Source organism: Blennius ocellaris (assembly GCF_963422515.1).
Source record: "Blennius ocellaris genome assembly, chromosome: 21".
Taxonomy (NCBI): Eukaryota; Metazoa; Chordata; class Actinopteri; order Blenniiformes; family Blenniidae; genus Blennius; species Blennius ocellaris.
The window spans coordinates 14,408,927-14,426,197 of record NC_137670.1 but is presented as its reverse complement, the minus strand read 5'-3'; the positions used below and the strand labels follow the sequence as shown (position 1 = coordinate 14,426,197).

Sequence of the window (17,271 nt, the reverse complement as noted above, 5' to 3'; positions counted from 1 at the left end):
CGGATTGCAAGTCCACAAATTGGCCAACCACCTGCAAAACAATGGACAACTTTGCGAAGTTGCATACATCATATTTTCACTATGTTTACAGTTGGCGATCTGCTTGCTTCCATTTCTTTCTCTTTTGTGCACTCAGGCAGATGATTCAATAAATGCCAAGAACCCACTTCTGCCTCAATCCAGATTGTCTGATAAGTAAATTCTTATATTGCCTTTTAGTTTTATAGACAAAGTGGTTAATTGGCACAATATCATAATGAAATTGGTTGTCTATAAATAAGATGCATAATCATTCTTGTCATATTTGCACAATAATTTGTTGCAAAACAAACAATAGTAGATACGGTAATTGGTTTGTTCTATGACTGCGACATCCCTACTGTCATTAATAAATAAAATGTAACATTTTCTAAAGAAATGAATATAGGCTTGGATTTAAAAACAACTCTCTAAAGTTACTCACTCTATATAAATATTCCCTCCCTGTTATGTAAAATATACACAAAGTGTCATAAATCAAAAGTTACTCAGCTGTGATGGTTGTCCCCCAAATCCCTCTTGACAATTACTTTTACACTTATTTATCAAATAACATGATCATCCTCATAAAGCCTGCTGTTGTGCTGAAATGTCCTTTCTGTACAGTTAATTATGAATCACTGTAGGCTATAAAAGAAGGGGCTTTCACAGGGGGGGGGCCGTGTGATGTTGTCAGAGGAGATAAAAGGAGAAGCTCTAAGGCTGCAGCCTCTTTGGGGCCCTGGCTAGTCAGTATTCAAGCCTCCTGCCCAACTGATAATTAGCTACACTCTGCTGTCAGCCCACAGGCTCGTAGTACCAAGTTGGGGAAAGTCCCACCTTATTATTCCCCCAGCTGGCCTTTTTTTTCAGCAAAGGCTCCCGAATGTAACCCAAGCTCTACAGCCTTGATGTAGCACACAATGCTGGAGATAATCATCTGCCTATAATGCAGACATGGTCGAGTACGCTCCGGGCTGACTTTAATGTTTTTGTTTGTCTCGCAGGGTCCACTTACAGCGTCTTGTCCACCATGCCGTCAGACTCGGAAAGCAGCAGCTCCCTCAGCAGCTTAGGTGAGTGTGGCGCTCACGGCCGTGGTCAAATTCAAAGCCATGCAATGTGAACAGATCGTCAGGAACTAAGCACACTTTATAAAGAAATCGCCACTGGTTCGTGGATGTTTAGACTCTGAGCACATGCAAGTGATTATACAGATGTGAGAAGGATTTAAAAACCCTCCAACCCCACACATGCACCACAGTTCATTTAGTCATTCTATGAGGGAGAAAGGATTTGACCAGTCTGTGCTGTTTTTGAGAGAAACAGAATCTGCAGCGGTAGATTAGTAGTTGGATTTCTGTGCGACATACTCACAAGTGCTGTGGGTAATGACTATATCTGGATATGTGGATGAATAATGAAAAAAAACAATCTAACTGATTTTGACTTTGAAAAAACAAGCATGATTCAAAGTCATGCCATTTTTAGATGTTTGACTGCACTCTAAAGGATTGTTTAGAGTTTGGGTCTATCTTAATAGCAATTGGTTAACAAAACAAGTTCAGCCTGAGACTTCTGAGCTTTTCGAACAGTCACTTTTTTTTCCTCTTCCATTTGTTCTTTTTAATCAAGCATTCAGTGGAATTAAATACGAGACGTACATCTTGTGTCAAAGAGTTTTAAAGTGACTACAAGATATGTGATGAAGTGCAAGGGATCAACAGTGCATGAGAATCGAGCCATGGAATTCTGATACTGAACAAATGTTTAGTTTTCTAATATTAGTACCACATCATTGAACATGTGTCGGGGGAGGGGGGGGGGTTGACCTTTGAATCCAATCTGCTGCCTTTCTAAGATAAAAGATAACTGACTGATTCAGGTACATGAGGCGTAACATGAAAAACAAAAGCCAATTACTGATCAGAGGGGTGAAAGGTAATTGAGGTTGACAAAAACAATACCGTAAAAAAACTACTCCAATATAAGAATCTTCACCGTGCACTCTCCAAACCTGTGCACGTATTTTTTTCTTTTTTAAATGCTTGATGAAGCTGCAGCAAGGCCTGCCAGCATTTTATATCTGTGACCAGCCCATGCCAGCAGTGACATGCTGACTCACGCAGGTACTCCCGGTCAAGCCTCCTCCCCGCCGCCCGCTCACATGGAGGGCCATCAGGTGAACGAGAAGATGGAGACCATTCTGTTTCAGCTGCGGCATGTGACGCGTGAAAGGGACGAACTACGCAAACGCCTCGCGCTCTCCTCACCTGGAACTACCTTCGATGACTGCAGGTACTGTTCCGTGCTCCCGCGCCCCTCTACGCTTAACTGTAAATGTTTGCTTTGGAAAAAAAGGCAGTGATTTTTATGTGTACTTGCAGTCTGTGAAAGGAGGCTTTCTGATTTGCTCGGCATTTAAAATCAAGTAAACAGCAACAATCTTGCGTGAGCCGGAATTGTTTAAAAAAAATCTGTGCTCAACTCTGTAAAACAAGGGGTGAGCATGCAATTTTAACGACGGACGATTTTCCCTGTGCTCCCAAAAGCACAAAGTTTCATTTGATGTTTATTTAAACTCGTGCTGCTCACGTCACCCCATGTGGTGTCTTAAAACTTAATTTTCATGCATCACAATGTTGTTTCCCTTCCTTCTCCCCTCTTTCCAAAATAGACCAAACTCGAAAGCGGGTCATGACTATGAGCGTTTAAAGCTGCAGTGCATGAAGGCGATGGCGGACTTGCAATCCCTGCAGAACCAGCATAGCACCACGCTGAAGAGGTGCGAGGAGGCTGTGAAGAAAGCAGACTTCTACCAGTAAGTGGAAAGCTTACTACAGGGACTTTGTAAATTTTTTAACAGCCGGTGCATTTGTGCTGTATGCATTCATGCTCAGCCTGCAGGGTTTTTGCTGATGTTCAGTCCCTCCTCCTCCTCGGACATATTCATAGCAGATCGCATAGAACAGATTTTATTTTTCTGTGAGAGTAATAGGGATGAAGACTTTTTGCCCGTTCAAAAGCTGGTGATTTAAGCATTGAAAGAAAATCCTTTCTGCCCTCCATCAATCTAATTTACTTTTTAAGGTTGCTTCAAATAAGGATCAAGTCTTTTCGCTGCTCAAATTCCACAATATCTTTCCATACCAGAAGTTGAGGACACAGGCTGAATTGCCTCAATACATTTAATGTCCCTCTTGAAGAGTTTATGCCAAGCAATGCTCGGTAATTATTATCTGACCACTGCAAGCATGGCACGGCATCTGTGGCATGAGGATAATGCTATCAGCAGAGCATTTGTTGTTGAGGGAAATAAGCTCTGACGAGTTGACAGGAAGGGAAGGCTGGTCCATTTGTGTGATTTCATGACGCCATACTGTCTCCAAAGTGTATGGGACCAACATCTGGCCCCCCAATGCAAACAGACAGATGAAGGATTATTGTCACGTTTAAGCCGCTCCTTCTGGGCCCCGTTTGCACATCAGAGGGTCACTTCATTTATTTTTGTGCTGTCGGCTTCTGTACATCTTCATCGACATCCAATATTTTGCTTCCTCAACAGCCAGGTGAAGCAGTGTTAATTTAACATATATTAACATGGAAGTTCTAACACTGCAGTAGCCCTGATGGACATATTACTTAACATATGTATTTTGTCTGCAGCAACCTTCCCCAAATACTGCGAATCATTGCACAAACCTTGGAGTACTTTATCTGCTGGAAGCAGGAATTTAAATTATGTCCTGTTTTCATTAATTTGTCAGTTTAGAGCTTTGACCAGAGACCTCACATTTTGCATCTGCTGTGCTCCGAGCGCCGATTTCCTGTCCAGTGTCGTCAATGAACCTGTTTTATAATGCAATAAAGTGTGATCCAAAACCACACCTGCTCCATGATTACAATCCAACAACATGAAACAAGGATCTCCTTTGCTTTTATGGTGCCGTTGTTGTATGTTTTTGGACTTCTTATCTCCCTTCCCTTGATTGACGGTGCAGTGCATTTATATTTTGATTGCCTTGCTCCACGTCAGTATCCTGGTTTGTGTAACAGTCACAGGTCATACTGGCACCATGGATAACAATGGGCATATGATTGTCTTTAGGTCCTTGAAGAGAAGTACCATAGTCTAAAGGATTCGGATACCTTTGCTTGAACTGTTATTTACTAATGTACAACCTATTTAAAGTCACTCTAAAGTAAATATTAGAAAAGTTTCTCCAAGAACATAAATGGCAATTCAAAATAAGCATGTGTGGGTTTGTAAAGTCACTTGTGCTTAGTGATGAAATCATCAGATTGCTTTTTTGAATTAAAGTCATTCCTAATTTTCTTGTGTGGAATATATAAAGACGATAACCAATTATTCAATATTTGTTGGCACAAAGAGAATTGCTATATTTTTAGTTCTGTAATGCCGATTTTAAGCACAGCTGGTAGCGTCCACTGTTTGATTTCTTCCTTGCGGTACCTCCACAGCACACTGCACAGCCGTCTGGCAGGCGAGCACGGCCAGCTGAAAGATGAGATGGAGGCAGTGAGACAAGACAACATCCAGCTGGTCAGGGAGCACAACCACGTGAAACAAGCCTGCGAGGAGCTCAGGAGGCTACATGAAGACGACCAGAGGGAGGTGGCTGATATGAGGATGCTGCACCAGCAGGTACCAGTGAGACGGGTCGTCCCATCACCATTCATTCCTACACGTTTAAGGGCGTAAACGTCCAAGAGATGATGAACTAGTGCTTGTTGTGTATATTCACTGAAGTTTCTCGAGTGAATGACAATGAAATGTAATAAGTTGGATCTTGCTGTTTGAGGCAGGAGGTAATTCATCTTTGTCTTATTGACCATCATGTCTCGGGCTGTTCAGACAAATGGGGTCAGGCATATGGGGTCATCTCACGATGTCGCCATCAGTCAAAGCCTTCTTTCAAATTGGAGAAAAGGCCGAACCCGTGCACGTTCACCGAGTCTGATGTATAGTCGGCTTCGCCATAGTCGGGAGGTTGTTTCACTGAATAATTTGCAATGCATTATATAATCATTGAGGAAATCTTGGTGTCTCCAGAGCTTATGTCCTCATTGGATAACATGACTGTTCAGCCAAAGCCAAAATTGCACAGAGATTTCAGTCCAAAGGTTACGTCTGTTGTGTATGTGGTGAATGCCAGCTTATACTACATGTACTGTAGCTTCTGTTGTATGAGGTGGCTTCATTTCCCCTAGAAAGCACAACATTTAAAGATGGTGGGGTAACTTTAAATACACAGATGTGTACATTGCTGAGAAAAAGAACCTTGTTTTCTTTAAGAGGCGACAGTTTCACAGTCTTGTTAAAGAAAACTAAAGAAAGCAGCATTGCAATTTCTACATTGGTTTGCCTATTAAGTAGAGCAAAACCTGTCAACTGTAGAGAGTCTCTCTTGCTCTGACCTGCTAATTCAGCACAATGTCAAGTACCCAAGCTTTAATTGCTTACTTAAGGAAATAGGTTTGCCAATTTTTCTTTGGCAACATGCTAAGTCTTTTTATTTATATATATATATATATATATATATATGTGTGTGTGTAAATCTTTTATGATTAAAGCTAACCTGAATAGCAGATGCTATTCAAAAATGTACCCATGAACATTTTAACTTTGTATTGCTGTGACCAGTAATCGCTTGGCAGTATTCCCATTGTACTTATTGGGGTGAGGTGTCTGAACTCTCATTTGCAGGTGATGAGAGAAGGCTCGTCTGATGTCCTTAACAAGCTGTATGACACAGCTGTGGACAAGCTGGATGCCATAAAGGTGGACTACGAGGCCCTGAGGAAGCGCTACAATGAAAACACGGCCAGCCACAACGCAGACCTGAGTCGTTTGGATCATGCCGAAGAGGAGAACCACCGGCTGCAGAAACAGCTGGACATGCTGCTAAAACAGAGAGACGCTGCCATCCACTATCAGCAGCAGTACTCCTCTTCTATAAGAAGGTTAAGCTGCAAAATAACGCAGACGCACAAAATCGGCTGCCCTCAAAGCCACACACTCGAACCCAGCAGCTGTTAATAAAAACACTAATGACGGCCAGCAGTTGCAGGAAATTATGCTACAAACTGAGTACTTGAGTTTAGCGCCAAAGTCGAATTTGCACAGTGCTTAAAATGTGCCTAATCCACAGCAGATGAAGCTTTGAAAATACACATATGCCTTCTTTTTCAGTTTTCTTATATGATGCAAAGAATAATCACTTTTTCCGTTTTGGTTAGATTTGAAGTGTTTTGGTCCAAAGCACCCATTAACTGTGTTGCACTAAAGTGTCCTCAAATCGGCTTCAATTTCTCTTGTGGAACAGGTTTGACAACACGCAGCAAGAACTGTCCAAGGCCGCTGCCCAGAATCAGGAGCTGCAGCGAGAAATGGATCGACTCCAGTCGGAGACGACTCGGCTCAAGACCCAGCAGCTGAAAGCAGCCAAGGACTCTGAGAAGTACAAAGAGGAGCGGGACTCTGTGATCAGCGAATACCGCTTGATCATGAGCGAGCGTGACCAAGTGATCAAAGAAGTGGACCGGCTTCAGACGGGTCTGGAGATGGCAGAGGCCAAGCTCAGGAACACGTCCTCGGAGCGGAGGGTGGCCAGCGAGGAGCTGGAGGCTTTCAGACAGGTAAAAGCTTCAGAGGGCCATTAATATAACTTTCTACCCTCTTTCAACTTTGAATATGATGCTGAAGTGTTTGACATGGTTGTTGCATCAAGACAGGAGCTGCTTTTGATATTTTGTGTGGTAAATTATTTATGTAAATATGCTTATGAAGAATAACTAATTGCATAATGTCTATATTCTCAATGCATCTCCTGGAGTTGAGTTGGTTCTTGACCTCATTTATTTTGGTAACACCCAGTGCTTTAGGCTGGGCAAAAGGTAATCACACGTCATCGAAAAGATAAATGCAAAACAGGCTCCACAGTGACTTCTAAAGTGGGTATGATCAGTCTAAAAATATCTGTTTAGACAAAAAAAAGTTTTTTTTTTTTTTAAAGGTTTTTTCCCTCCTTGGATGTTTCTACTATCTCTTCTCTCTGAGAAATCAGATTTCTTTCATCCTTGTGAAGAAAGTTCCGGTTTCATTATTACACAAGAAGCAAGCAGATGACGACGGCTCAAATATAGAATGATTAAACGACTTGCTCTGCTTAAATTACACTAAAAAGTTCCGATAACAAAAGTACTTTTTATGTAACGGGTGAAAAAGGAGGAAGTCATGTTTTGATTTTCTTTTTCTTTTGTTCTGACTTTTGACAATGTTTTTGTGACGTGTAGGAACTGGCTTCAGCACTGGTAGACAGAGACCGGGCACTCTGTGAAAAGAATGAGCTGCTGGAGAAATACTGCCACGAAGTGAAGGACAAAGCCGAGGCTCAAAAGGAGCTAAACCAGGCCTGCAAGGACATTGAGACGGTGCGTGAAGAGAGAGATGTGGCCCGCAAGGAGAGGACCGAGGCCATCATCCAGAGGGACCAGCTGCTGCGAGAGTATTACCAGGCCAGACAGGTAGCCAGACAGACTGGTGATTTATTATGACAAATGGAGGGATTCTTTTTTTTTTTTTTTTTTTTACAGATAGTAATCCCTTCATCTCATCCCCCATCGTAGTAGTGGGATTTTTTTTTTTGTTCAGCTGCGCTGTTTCCAGACATTGATTTCTGTTGGGAAAAGTGGGCAGCACCCATCCCTGCATTCATTGACTGTCAGATTAATTACAATAAAAGTCCTGCATTAGGAAATGACCAACAATTACTGTGAGAAGCATCAGTTTGACCCTGATGTAAACAAGAAAACTGCACCGCTACTGAATAATGGCAAAAGCAGTGAAGTGTAATATAATTAGTTTAGCTGTTCAATGAAACACAATCATGGTGAAGGCACCATATAAGTAGTGTTTAGTTATTTTGAATAAGAGAAGATGAACATGTGCCACAGACTTATGAGATTTACATTTGTTGTACTTTATTTGACCCATTTCAAACAAATCCAATCAGACAGTTGCTATTACACATTGTGGACGGAGCTTTCTCGTTCACAGGAATCTGATAAATTGGGGGTTTTCTTCTGAAAAATTATCTGTGTCTTTACTAATTGAACTTTTTTTTGTCTCAAATGGCATTTAGTAAAACATTTAGAGTGCATTCAATCTGCGTTGAGGTTTTTGTAATACTTGTAATGAAAAAAACATTTGGTCGTTTCTTTTTCTCACACAAGTGCACAAGCTGTCAGATGATGTTGCATGGTCTTGCATCAAGTGTTAAATCAGTGGCAACTTTTTCCCAGACAATTCTTTTTTGTTTTGTTTTTTCTCTGCTGTCTTTTCTTCAGAATCCCTGCTGGGAGCGTGCCTTGGGCTCATTGAAATTAATGAGGGTGTTGCATTTTTGATACAGCACTAATGTTGAGATGAATGCAGCCTCCAGCATCTCAAATGTGTTTTAGTAAAAATATCTGCTTCATTTTGACAATTTTACGAGTTGATGACCTTTTCCCCTGCAACAAAACCCTTACATTTGTCTTTTATCAAATATCACACCTTCTTACACACAAGCCACAGATCTGCCAGTTTCATCATCATCATCATCATCTTCCTCCTATGTTTCTATGTACTTCTCAGCAACAAGACTCTGCCACCCTGGACATGGAGCGGGCCAATAAGGAGATAGAGGTGCTGCGGAAGCAGTGTGAGGCCATCTCGCAGGAGCTGAAGGAGGCCGTGCAGGAGGCGGAGGTGGCCAAGTGTCGACGGGACTGGGCCTTCCAGGAGAGAGACAAGATAGTGGCAGAAAGAGAGAGCATCCGGTGAGGAAGTGCTTTTAAATTTTTTTTTATTATTATTTAAATAAATGTCTGTTCAAATGACGAAATAGATGTCCAAGCCTTGTGTGATGCCTGATAACACCGTGCACTTTTGTCAGCACACTGTGTGACAACCTGCGGCGAGAGAGGGACAGGGCTGTGAGCGACCTGGCAGATGCTCTGAGGAATCTGGATGACATGAGGAAGCAGAAGAACGACGCTACGCGAGAGCTCAAGGAGCTAAAGTGCGTCATTCCCACACACCTTTATTCCTTACCAGACTTTTGCTGTGTTGTTCATCATATTCCATTTGTATGAGGGCTCTGCTTGTTTTTGGATTCTTCTCTGCCCCCCTGTGGCAAAAACATGTCACTGAGTGGAGTTGAGAGAGCTCCTTGGAGCCATTGAGTCACAATCTTTTCAATTAGGGGTCCCATAAAGCCCAGTTTGTGCTGAGATGTGCCATACCAGAAAAGATAAAAGCCTAATAAATGATTGAAAATAAATGTTCCTCTCCTTCATGCACAGATTATTCCAGAACTGTTTGTTTATTGCTATTTTATTCAACAAAACATATCATTACATTACTCTTCACACCAACACGAGCAAAAAGCTTGTTTCTTGTCGTGTTCTTCCAATTTATAGAGCGTGTTTTCAGAAAATCACCCTCAAGGTATAGATTTGAACCGGATTTTGCTGCTAATTGAATAGTTGCACCTTGTTCGTCCTGTAGAGAAAAGATGGATGACCAGTTGGAACAGGATGCAAGGTACCGTCAGCTCATGGCTCATAGTTCACACGACTCGGCCATAGACACTGACTCAATGGAGTGGGAGACAGAAGTTGTAGAGTTTGAAAAGCACAGAGTAAGGGCTGCTTCATTTTTCACAAATGGATATTGCATGATTCATTCATGATGGTTCAAATTTGAATATGTCACCCTTATGTCTTCATTCCAGGACATGGATCTGAAGGCGCTTGGGTTTGATATTGCAGAAGGGGTAAATGATCCCTATTTACCAGGAGATTGTGGCATATTTGTCACAAAGGTGGATAAAGGAAGTATTGCTGAAGGAAGACTGAGGTAAATGCATTGCTGCCTCATAGCTTGACTTGTCATCATTTCATAGCACTTTATACTCATTATAACAATTTCATACTTTGATTTGGAGAAAACAAAAACATTCCTATGATCTTTATGAAACTTTTTATTGGATTGCTTTATGTGCAATTTCACATAAATAAAATATGGCCTGAAGTATCTTCAAACACTAATAACAAGAAATCTGAACAATTGCTTGCATTCAATACTACGTATACACATATTCCACATAACCTAAGGCCAGTTAAATGAAACTCTCCTCATACAGTTAGTTATTTTAAGGGCCTCTTCATTTACTTGCTCAAGCTCTTTAAGCTAAACTACACTCTCCTCTTCCTGTACAGGGTGAATGATTGGTTGTTGAAGATTAATGATGTGGACCTGACCAATAAGGACAGGAAGCAAGTGATCAAAGCTGTGCAGAGTGAAGAAGGAGTGATCAACATGGTGGTTCGCAGGCGGAAGTCGCTGGGCGGACGGGTCGTCACGCCTGTCCAGATAAACCTGGCCGGGCACAAAGGTCGGCTTAATGTTCCAGTATATACATGAGCTTATTCAAGCCACTGTTTATATAAACATATTTATTTATGGGAAGTCGATATAAACTATTGTTTTTCCTCTCGTACCTCTCAGACAGTGGTATCGGTTTGGAAAGTGGAGTGTTTGTTGCCTCTTTGGCTGCAGGAAGTCCAGCTGCCAGAGAATGCAATCTCACCGTTGGTGACAGACTATTAGCTGTAAGTATGTCTTTTGAAAACTGGTGTAAGCTACACAGGAATATATGCCAAAAAAAGATATGTGAAAGACATCAGCCTGTAGTACCCTCTAATGACCACAAGGGAGTAGAATAACACTGCAGATATAGTTTACTAACTCAAGTATTTTGGCAATATAATATCACAGTGGTCATATAATGCAAATATTTGTAATTTGTGAAGTTGTACTTGCATGAAGTATTAGTGGTTGTAATAATATTTTTCATTGGAGAGTTTCTTTCACTTTGAGGCTTCACTCGGACCACACAAGCTGATAATTCGGTATTGAAGACTTCTTAAAATCTATTTAGAGGTTTTTTTGTAACATAAATTCATTGTGGATCATCAATATCAGAGATCTTTCAGATGTAAAATATTGCAATTACCATGATGTGCTTGCAAGTGAGTTGTAATTTTGTTTGTGTGAACACAGATCAATGGCATTGCTCTTGATAACAAGTCGCTCTCCGAATGTGAGTCTCTGCTGAGGAACTGCCGCGGTTCGCTCAGCATCTCCCTCATGAAGGTAAAGACACCAGTAAGAGTTCAGCACACGATTGTCTCGTTCACGTTGGACAATTTTACAAGTGCTCATCCTAAACTGCGGTTTCTGAATAAGGTGCTCTCTGGGAATGTAGAGATTGGTAATGACGTCAATAATGTAGTGGGCACAGCAATTGCAAATTTTGAAGAACATTGTGTGATGAGTAATTTTTTGGACTATCTCACAATGCATCATGAAGTGACTTTCACACTGGATAAAGTTTTGCTGTGTGATGGTGACTTGTGAGTGTTTTTCCACCTTTTTCTTTGACAGTTCCTCCCTCAAAGCTATTCCGGCCAAAGTTTGTTTGAAACCTTGCGAGACTCGGAAAAGATACCTCGGCTACAGTCCTGTGAGGTCCACTCTCGGAGCTGCAGGAACTCGAAGCACAACTGCTCCACACAAACTGACACTTGTAGCTGTGACTTAGGCAGCAGAGAGGAAGAAACGTGCAAGGATGCGGGCGACTCCTTGGAAAGTAGCAGTAGCAGCGCTCACTCCCACCACAAACCCTTTTCCAGCAGCTCTGTACACTCCCGCTCACATTCCACCACGCACAGCCCCTCTGAGCCCCACCCAGAGTTCTGCTACCGGAGGCAGGACTTCCACCATTGCGCCTTCACCTTCACCCCTGTCCCCTCTGACTGCGGCAGTACTCGGGCTGCTGTGGACAGAGATCCCGATCAACCAGTCAAGCCATGCGGAGGCACGTGGCCCAAAGTAATCGCTGGGGCTTCTCTTCCCGAGTGCACGCAACTGTCCATCTACAAGAAACCCAAACAGAGGAAGTCTATCTTTGATCTGAATGCTTTCAGGAGACCCGAGGCGACTCCAAAGCTGGACTACATGTCTCTCTCTCAGTTGCCCAAGCATTCGCCACAGAACTCGATGTCTGAATCTGCTCAGGCACCCCCAACTCCACCAACCCGGAGTGACTCCTTCAGGTTCAAGCACCGGCAGCAGAACAGCTCAGCGTCCGACTCCACCATCACTACCGGCACTCCACCGGCCTCCCCAGCCCAAGCTACAAGCCTACGGGACAAAGCGGAGGGAGACCACCAGCTGTATTACACTAATGCTCCTTCAGGGGAAACGGCAAGCGGCTCCAAGAAGCCCGCTGAGGAGGAGGGGAGTCGACGCAAGACGGAGGTGCTGGAAAAGAAGAGGTACCGGCCAAAATCGGCACCGGCGCTGCGGCGAAATGTGACTCCACTGCACATCCCCGCTCCCGTTCCCGTACAGGTAACATGGATACTCTCCTTATCTGATCTGGCATCCGGCCGTGTTGTGCTGTAGTTTCTAGCACACTGCGTCTTTCTCGCGCTTCCATTGGGAATTTCTAAAATGCTTTTCTTGCTACTGAGTTAAGTCATCATTTATGAATAAAATGTGATGAGGACTGGACAAAACAACCTTTCAAAGTTGTGTTGAATTTTAAATGTACTCTTCATGGAGATTTTATATAACATGTCTGTTGAAAGTAAGTGTTGGTCAACAATTAACTTGGCTGATTTTGTGACCACTTCACACAGGTACAGAGTTTCTCTATTGAACAGCATTCTCCAGAGCCAATGGACTTGTTACGCTTCTCTCCCATGAGGTCTAATCGGTACAGCATGCAATTTGCACCCCCAAGTTACAGCAACCTCACAACACGTAAGTCATTGGGACACCTGATTATGATCGCTTTTGCTTTTATATCCAGAAGTTTCCTGCTAAAATTTCTCACCAGCATCAGAAGGCTTCTTAATGTTCGTTCGCTGAAAGAAACTGTCGATCTTCCAGCCTGTTCATTCATTCACTTGGTCAATATTCAGAGCACGTTCTCGTCATCAATCTAATCAAGTTGAGGATTATTATTGCTGTGTTGCATCAGAAAGAAAAGTTGTATCTGATGCTGGCATTGGAGGATTATATTAAATAATCATATGTTCGACTGTAAAGGATTGAAATAGTTTGTACAACAAATAATCAGGTATGTATTTGCAAAGTGCAATGATGCAACATGCTGTAGAGATAATTCTTGATCTCCAATTGAGATATCAGTCATTGTTTTGACCAGATAATGACTCGTGATCAAAGGTTGACTAAACTTTGCATTAATCTTTCAATATCAGTGAGTGAGAACTCGAGCAGACGTTCTTCGCGTGATGTGGTTCTCCCATGTGCTCCTGCAGACCCAGCTCATCGAGGTCTATCCCCGTGCCCTGCAGTGACAGCTGTCATGAGGAACCCAGTCTACACGGCCTGGAGCCACGAAATCCAGAACAACGGTCCCCCACCCCCGAGCTCTGATACCTCCCCACGCCCACACACAAGGTGTTCTGTTACACTGCTCTTTATTACGCCAATTGCAATTTTCACCTTGATAAGCTCTTTGCAGATGGTCTGTGTTGTGATTGGAAAAATCTAAATAAATTCTTGTGCACTTTGCGACGTAAATTGATTCTGAAGCTGTGGGAGTTAAATCCAATTTGATTTAAATTTCATGTGGCCATATATGTACACAATACCGCTGTAGTTCATTCATCTTTGTTCTCTTTCATATTGCTTTTCTTTGAACATTGATTTATTAAATCCTTTACAGTGCAGTGATTATGCAAAACGGCGTCAACTCTGCCCTAGATCTGGGGAACAGATGGCATGGAGCAAAATATGTTTTGCTTTGGGTTGAGTAATTGACCTCTGTGGGACTTGAACTGACCTTTTTCCCTCTCTTTTAGCCCCCAGCATCAAGGTCGCCTCAGTCTGGACCTTAGCCACAAGCGTACCGGGGACTTGATCGAGACGAGCTGCAGCCAAACGACACGCAACACCAACTCCTTGCCCTCCAGCAGTAGACTGAGTACGTTTGCTGTCCTACTTTTAAGTCAGTCATAGCTGATTGAAATGAGCTGCTGCTTGTCGTCAAGGTCTGCCCATTTTAAATTACAAAAGCACACTCTCCCTCTTCTTATGCAATGCGCCTGTGTGTATAATCAGACACAGCCTTGGTTGCTCTGGAGGGGCCGCAGCTCTGTGCAAACAAATATTTTTGTACCTATAAGGTAAACCATCGTTTCTGAAAGAGCCTGTTGGCTATCATTTTTTACTATCGGAAGCAATAACAATAAAGTTATACACGGCAGAGATGTTGCCCTATATGATGCCATAAAGTTTAAATGAGTGCTTCGTCAGTCATTTGGCATCTGAACTGACCACACCAGATGAGATGTATTGCAGTGTGTCTGATTCCGCTCAGGAGATGACAGTGACTGATTGTGTACATCAAACATTTGTTTTGCAGCAATTAATCAAAACTGCTTTTTGCAGTGTCGGGGAAAAGAGAGTGTTATCACAGTCACTAAGCAATTTCCTGGCAGAATTCCTGTAACCACACAAGCAGAAAACTATCGTTTTGTGTGAGAAAATGTTTAATTCTCATTTTGAGTGAACCGACTAAAGGTGCTGTTTGTTTTTCATAGGCACCTCCAGTACGCTACAGTTTAGGGCCGAACGCATTAAGATCCCTCCGACTCGTTATCATCGCTCCACTGGATCGGACAGAGGTACTGCCCAGTTTGGGTTTCCACAGATGTACTTGACCATTCGAGCCAAAATGTCAAAACTGAATATCCATGCATTTTTCCACTCCAGGCTCCCTGTCGCATTCAGAGTGCAGCAGCCCGACACCGCCGATGTCCCCCGTCAACCTGGACACATCATCTTTCACCAGCAGCCAATCGCAGAGCTCCATTTTTACACAGCCCAGGATATCAGTCAGCCCTGCTCCCATTGGTGACAGGCGGAAAGATGGGTAGGCCAGCTCCTCACCAGGTCCTTACACTGCCATCATTCAGCAGAACACGACATGGTTTCCACCATTTGTCTGCGCTTCTGTCTGGTTCATTGTGATTAACTGTCTGTAACGCAGCAAACAAACCTGTGAGGCTCCATCTCAGTATGGAACACAGAGTTACCATCCGTCATTTCATCCTTGCCTCTTTCTCCTACACCGCTGATGGTTATAACCTTAAATCTTTGTCTCTTTTTTTGGGGTGATCATACTCTCTTTCCTCTCTCCATCTGCTTCCCAGATTGTTCTCTTGCCACACTTCTTCAGTTAGACACCCACTGGCAGTTAGGCCCAAGTTCTTCTCTTTAAGATGCTTGAGGTTTGTCTGGGGCTGCTTGTAGCACAAATGGTATATGCACTGTTTGCCAGCACTCCTTTATGCACATAGCAAATGAAAACGCACTATTAGTCCTCCCACTTAGCAACCGTTGGAGATGAATAACTTCTATGCCAAATGACCTCAATGATGTATTGAATCATCTATTTAAAGCTAGTTGTTTATCCAGTATGCTGATGAATTGTGAATGGATGCATGACGTTGAGCAAGATATTCAAGTTTGCACATCCCGTATGATTTTCTAGACATAAATTGCATTGAAACAAAAGACTGAAGAAAACGACTTCTCCTTCCAGCATGCGGCACCTTGCACCGTGCAATCAATCTCATTTTCCACTGAGTGGTGTATAATGAAATCCACTTCTTTTCCCCTGAAGGCCATACTTGGAGGAGCCCCGCAATGTTACGGTACAGAAAGGAGCAGAACCACTGGGCATCTCTATCGTGAGCGGAGAGAACGGCGGCGTGTTTGTGTCCAAAGTGACCGCGGGCAGCATTGCCCATCAAGCTCGTCTGGAGTACGGCGATCAGCTCCTCGAGGTGCAGTACTCGCTACATGTGAACTACGCGGTTCCTCGTTTCATTCGGCTTCTAACAAGTCGCTACTCTGTCCAGTTCAACGGAATCAACCTCCGTAACGCCAACGAGCAGCAGGCGCGACTGGTGATCGGACAGCAGTGTGACACAGTCACCATCTTGGCTCAATATAATCCGCACATGTTCCAGCTGGGCAATCACTCTCGCTCAGGGTAAGAGGAAGAGAAGGTTAGGAGAGAAGAAAAGTTGTAGTGTGACGTGAAAAATTACTTAACATTTAACAAAACACCTGTTCAGTGCAATGATATAATCCTGCATAAACAGTGACTGTGTTGGGTTTTTAAAAGCCCGTTAAAGCCTTTTAATTTTCTCAGCTCTCGGATGGAATCCATCAGCAACCAACCGACACCACGAGACAGCGGAGCCACCACCCCAGACAGTCACTGCAACATCGACACTCTGAGCGAGCAGGACGAAGGCACCATGACGCCACCGTCCAAGCAGACGACTCCGGCCACCAGCCCTCACAGCTCCTTCAGGTATTTGCTCGTTTTCATTCGGAGTTTAAGCGTTTTGGGTTCCATTAACGACATCTTGGACATGTCCGTCCTGCTGCGTATTTTTAGTTTGTTAAAAGGAGTTTTTATTCCCTCCCCAGGCTTCCTGGTTCAAGCGCTCGCAGGGCCGTCGAGCCCCGGCTGGTGAGGCTGAAGAAAATAAATGTGGAGCTGGGAGTTCAGATCTGCGGGGGAAACGTTTATGGCATCTTTGTGGAAAGTCTGGATGATGACAGCCCTGCTAAATGTCCCGATGGTTTGCTGCCTGGTGACCTGATACTAGAGGTAGCCACCTTGTTGTGATTAATGAAAAGTTCTTAGACGCTTGTTCACAAAAACTCTTCCGTGTATCTTGTGAACACAATAATAGATGCACTGTATACAAAGTAACCCGTAGATAACCATCCAAGCAGGTTAGGTAAGAGGGTTTTGGCACGAACCGTGTGAAGTCCAGCTTCTGCTATATTTAGAGCTGCCTTCGTTTTGTACAATTGTTTCACTTGCTGATATAGAAATGATGAGTCACTCTTTTGTCAGCTGTGTAATTTGTTTCTCTGCAGTACAATGGCATCAGCATGAAGAACAAAACGAAAGAAGACGCTTACCTGGAAATTTTAAAACCGGCAGAAACCATTACATTTAAAGTCCAGAACTGTGCAGACAACCTTGCAGCAATCAAAGAAACTCCAGGAGATGGATTTTTCATAAGGTACCCTTTTTCTACTACCTTTTCAAATAAGGAAAA

At 43.1% G+C, this 17,271-nt stretch overlaps 1 protein-coding gene across 2 annotated transcripts in view; it reads left to right on the top strand.

The window, feature by feature from the left end:
• LOC308145805 (disks large homolog 5-like) overlaps positions 1 to 17,271 on the top strand; it is a gene marked incomplete at its 5' end in the record, with an annotated part of 31,413 nt that overhangs the window by 7,311 nt on the left and 6,831 nt on the right. The window contains 25 exons of one of the 2 annotated variants that reach the window (XM_080517377.1): positions 1,026 to 1,094; positions 2,163 to 2,316; positions 2,696 to 2,839; positions 4,501 to 4,684; positions 5,747 to 6,003; positions 6,366 to 6,678; positions 7,336 to 7,566; positions 8,678 to 8,862; positions 8,979 to 9,104; positions 9,593 to 9,725; positions 9,819 to 9,943; positions 10,306 to 10,481; positions 10,595 to 10,698; positions 11,150 to 11,242; positions 11,534 to 12,502; positions 12,793 to 12,916; positions 13,438 to 13,579; positions 13,984 to 14,105; positions 14,725 to 14,808; positions 14,897 to 15,056; positions 15,810 to 15,972; positions 16,048 to 16,181; positions 16,344 to 16,508; positions 16,628 to 16,811; positions 17,087 to 17,235. In XM_080517377.1, coding sequence (XP_080373503.1) covers positions 1,026 to 1,094; positions 2,163 to 2,316; positions 2,696 to 2,839; positions 4,501 to 4,684; positions 5,747 to 6,003; positions 6,366 to 6,678; positions 7,336 to 7,566; positions 8,678 to 8,862; positions 8,979 to 9,104; positions 9,593 to 9,725; positions 9,819 to 9,943; positions 10,306 to 10,481; positions 10,595 to 10,698; positions 11,150 to 11,242; positions 11,534 to 12,502; positions 12,793 to 12,916; positions 13,438 to 13,579; positions 13,984 to 14,105; positions 14,725 to 14,808; positions 14,897 to 15,056; positions 15,810 to 15,972; positions 16,048 to 16,181; positions 16,344 to 16,508; positions 16,628 to 16,811; positions 17,087 to 17,235 — 4,690 coding nt within the window. Of the gene's footprint in view, positions 1 to 1,025; positions 1,095 to 2,147; positions 2,317 to 2,695; positions 2,840 to 4,500; positions 4,685 to 5,746; positions 6,004 to 6,365; positions 6,679 to 7,335; positions 7,567 to 8,677; positions 8,863 to 8,978; positions 9,105 to 9,592; positions 9,726 to 9,818; positions 9,944 to 10,305; positions 10,482 to 10,594; positions 10,699 to 11,149; positions 11,243 to 11,533; positions 12,503 to 12,792; positions 12,917 to 13,437; positions 13,580 to 13,983; positions 14,106 to 14,724; positions 14,809 to 14,896; positions 15,057 to 15,809; positions 15,973 to 16,047; positions 16,182 to 16,343; positions 16,509 to 16,627; positions 16,812 to 17,086; positions 17,236 to 17,271 lie in introns of both variants that reach the window. The other variant, XM_080517376.1, reaches the window with a different exon arrangement.